General features: G+C 60.5%; 1 protein-coding gene across 1 annotated transcript; it reads left to right on the top strand.

Moving 5' to 3' along the window:
- Positions 1-1,306: 1,306 nt before the first annotated feature.
- MNEG_2677 (hypothetical protein) lies at positions 1,307-2,727 on the top strand (the record flags this gene model as incomplete). The annotated part of the gene is made up of 6 exons (XM_014048853.1): positions 1,307-1,327; positions 1,567-1,602; positions 1,831-1,921; positions 2,103-2,153; positions 2,384-2,410; positions 2,651-2,727. 6 exons carry the CDS (start codon positions 1,307-1,309, stop codon positions 2,725-2,727), a joined length of 303 nt encoding a protein of 100 aa, XP_013904307.1.
- Between the last annotated feature and the right edge of the window lie 1,308 nt (positions 2,728-4,035).

The raw sequence follows: 4,035 nt of genomic DNA, 5'->3' as shown, positions 1-4,035 counted from the left end.
CTGCTGTCGTGGCGGCAGGGATGGCCCAACCACGATAAACGGCCTGTTACACGCAGGTACGTTGGCAATCTGAGCTTTCAAACGACTCAGGTGAGCATAAACGGGCACAAATCTGCGCAAGATGCAGCAGCACGCCAATGATCTGAGCCGCGTGGCTGTGGGACACATCGTAGCCTTGTTTCTGCAGAAAATCGTTCTTCGGGGGCCTCAGACCGATTTCATGTGCGATTGTCTGGGTGCGGTGCGCACGGCTGCTGCAATGTGAGAGTTGCTGCTGTCATCATCGGCGGCCTGCCGCCACTGCTGACCGTAGCGTTGATACGGCCTGCATTCCCTCAACCCAATGCTATCATTCTTGCCATTGTGCCCAAACAGGAGGACCTATACGAGGTATGGGGAGGCTGAACAACCTTCCATGTTTCGTGCGACCAGAGCTGTCAGCAACGAGCAACATGTGCACTTCTGGCGCTTTGCAACTGTGCTCAAGCAGACCTGTGTGATTTCCCCTCAGAATGCAGCCTGTCACTTGTCAGCGTCCTTGGTGGCATGGTCACCGGCACTGCTGCCCTGGTTTCCCTGTGTGCTCGGCGTGAGCACACGCCTTGTGTGCCCCGTGTGCTGATGCACACCCTTGACAACCCTGGTGCCGGCCCCTGTCCTGCCCCCTGCGCCGCAACTCACTGCACCTTTAGCTGTTTGGCAAGTACGGCGAAGTGACCGACGCCTTCATTCCCACGGGTGAGCCCCCAAGGCCGGTGACCAAGCAGGTGACCTGCCCGCAAGCCGACACGAACCCCACCAGACATAAATTCTGGGCCGTCTGAGAATTGCCATTTCATTCGCCTTCTTTGCATGACAACAGTGGGCATGCCGTGGTTCTGCTGCTGCCACCCCTATCTTTTCTTCAGCTCAAAGGTGACGTTGGTCCCTAGGGCTGACAAGGCCTTGTCACCTTCCAAAAGTAACTCAGCCCCTTTGCTGACCTCGCACCTTGACCCACTCTGAACCTCGTCCACACCTACCCATCGCGCAGACCGCGAGACGGGTCGCTCCAGGGGCTTCGGGTGTGGAACCACGGGCGACACGCCACAGTTGTCCTGCAGGCACTGCCTGCTCGCTGCCCGTGCCTGCCGCCTGCCGCTCGCCGTCCGCCGCCCGCTGCTCGTTGCAGCTGACTGCATCACAATTGCAAGGCTGGTGCCCCTGGGTGCACCCAGCAGCCTGCATGGCCTGGTGCACAGCACACTTGCTTCCCTGCCCCATGGGTGTCTCTCCCCTGCGCATCCTCTTATGCAGGTTCGTCACAATGGGTTCTGAGCAGGCCCAGGTGCGCTCCACAAACACCATCCACCTGCACCAACAGTGTCCCCACGCAAGGCGCGACACGGGCCAGCCACAGCCGCTGCCTAACCCAGAGGGGCGGATGACGCCACAGCAACTGCCAGCAGCAGCCTGTGAGGCGCATGCACCTGCACAGACAACCCTCCCATGGTCCTGCGCCTCGCCTCCTCACTTCTGCCCGCCTGCGCTCCTCCCTGGGATGGCTTGCCTGTGGCTCCGCATCAGTCCGCGATGAACACACTGAACAACCAGGAGTTCCAGGTTGGTGGGACCTACCTCTGCACACTCGGCTACATCTGCCCGCAACAGTCAAGCTGCAATCCCTTGTGCGCAGGCGTGTGTGCACGCGTGCCCGCCACCACTCGCAGCAGCATTTGCCCAGCAAATCCACACTTTGACCTCAACTGCTTCTTTTCAGCGCCCGGGCCCATGCACACGCAGCCACCGCGACCCGCAGCCACTGAACCATCCTCGTCCTTGGCATCGCAGGGCCGCACCCTCCGCGTGAACGAGGCCCAGTCCCGCGAGGGCGGCGGCGGCGGCGGGGGCTACGGAGGGGGTGGGGGCGGACGCGGGGGTGGTGAGTTCCAGCCACGGCGTCTTCGCTATGGGGCCGCCTCAAAACCGACCGCACGCGGAAAAACAGTTGCCCCGCAGCCTAAGGAGAATGTAGATAGACATGTGAATGATTGTCAGAGATGATCTAAGCCGGTCTCAGCAAGCGTGTGCTGCCTCATCGTTGGTCTTCACCCCTCCTGCAGGTGGCTATGGCAGCGGTGGCTACGGTGGTGGTGGCCGCGGTGGCGGAGGCTGTGAGTTTCAACAAGGGGGCAGGCTGGGGCATACCTTGATCCTGGGGGGTGCACACACGCATGCCCACCATGATGCCACCATACAGCATAATATCAATGACCCGATGCTGCATGAAGTCAATGAGGACGCACAGTCAGATCACTCAAAACTCGCTACTTGATGATGACGAGGCAGGCTCTGACCCACCCGTTTTCGCCTGCGCCTTTTGTTGTGCGTGCGCCCACTGCAGACGGAGGAGGCTACGGTGGTGGCGGGGGTGAGTTGCGCCAGAGGGGTACCGGGCATGGGTCCCTCGCGGGTGCCGGCAATGGCGCCATCAGATGTGCGTTCGTACCTCGAGAGTGCACAGCCAGTGAGGCTGACGGGTGTGCAGCAGGAGTCGGCTGGTTGAGTACCGAGGGCCGCAGTGCTGATCATCAACTCCGTCACTTCATTACTACTCACGTTGGTGTTGAGCAACTGTGTGCCCTATCCACGACATCTTCGCTTGCCACAGGCGGCTATGGCGGTGGTGGCCGTGGCGGAGGCAATTACGGCGGGGGTGGTGGCTACGACGAGGGCGGTGGCTACTAGAGCAGCCGTGCGCAGCCAGCGCACTGAAGCAACAAGCCGCCGAGCATGCCTTCGCGGCAACTGGGCCTCTGACTTGAGCCTGCGGATGCGCGCTCTTTTAAGGGGGCCTGCGGGCGAGGGGCAGCCGCAACTGCCACGCGAGGCTCAGACGGTTGTGCCTTACGGCGAACGTGTGCGGCTGCTTGCCTTTGAAGCCTCAGGCCTGGGCTTTGAGGTGCGTAAACCTGTGAACCCCATCCTTTAGTGGGTGGGGCGGGGCCAAGCACACCCGTGATGAGGGCAATGGCAACCCTTGGAGGAGGCAGGGAACCAATCCCGTTGTTCATTTTGGATTGAACGGCCTCGGGCGCGTGTGTATGCACACACACACGCGCCGCGCTTGGGAAGCCATGCAGTCTTTTTGCCTGCAGTGATGCGGATATTGCTTGCATGCATGCGCAATTTTGGGCAGGACAACGAGCAGGTTACAGCTATGCTATGCTGGTGAGCGAGGCTGGAGGTTTTGGCAGACAGCTCGTCAGCACAGCGTCAATGCTCAGATGCGCACGAACCAACTTTGTTGCTGGGTGCCGTTTGTCCACAACCACTGTAGTACGCAGCAGTGTACCTGGCCATCAGTGGAGGTAACGGACGCGCCCCCATGCTGCGTCGGTGTCTGGCTGTGGCCCATGCATAACTGACGGCGGCAGGGCCAGAGGGCAGGCGGTCTACAGCAGTGCAGTGCACCACGTGCTCGATGATCAGCATGTGTCACCTGTCTGTGGCTGAAGGAACATTTGAATATCCATGTGTTGTGAGAGGCGCCATGCGCCCCACCAGCTGGCACACCAGCTGACCAGCACGACAGCATGCTGTACTGTTGCAGTGCTGGGGCAGCTGCTTCAATGCTCGATCATGCGCAGTGTGTGCACTGCCCGTGACCCTGCTCGATCAGATTTTTTTTGTAAATTTGATATCTTAGGGGTCTCTTAGCAGCGTCCTAAGCTTCAACTTGCGGTCTCGTCCTGCTTGTTGAGGTGGCTGGCACTCGAGCCCCCCGGAGGTGAGCAAGAAAAGGATCTATCGGTGTGTAATCAAGTGGTGTGGCTGTGCAGTCGAGGAGACTGCTTGGGACGTATCGACGACTGCCCAAACAGAGAACAGCCAGACCTGCTGATCGCGGCCAGACAGGGCCTAAATGGCTGAAGAACGTCCCATAAGCACACTTTGAGGTCCAGCAATGCACCTGCCGACGCTCCGCACGCCGCTGCCGCAGGGCCGTGTTGCGACCAACGCACACCCCTTGACCGAGCCGCTCCGCCCAGCACG

The sequence above is a fragment of the Monoraphidium neglectum genome, assembly GCF_000611645.1.
Source record: "Monoraphidium neglectum strain SAG 48.87 unplaced genomic scaffold scaffold00311, whole genome shotgun sequence".
In the NCBI taxonomy this organism is placed as follows: Eukaryota; Viridiplantae; Chlorophyta; class Chlorophyceae; order Sphaeropleales; family Selenastraceae; genus Monoraphidium; species Monoraphidium neglectum.
Note: the sequence above shows the minus strand (reverse complement) of the source record. Positions and strands in the feature narration are given on the sequence as shown.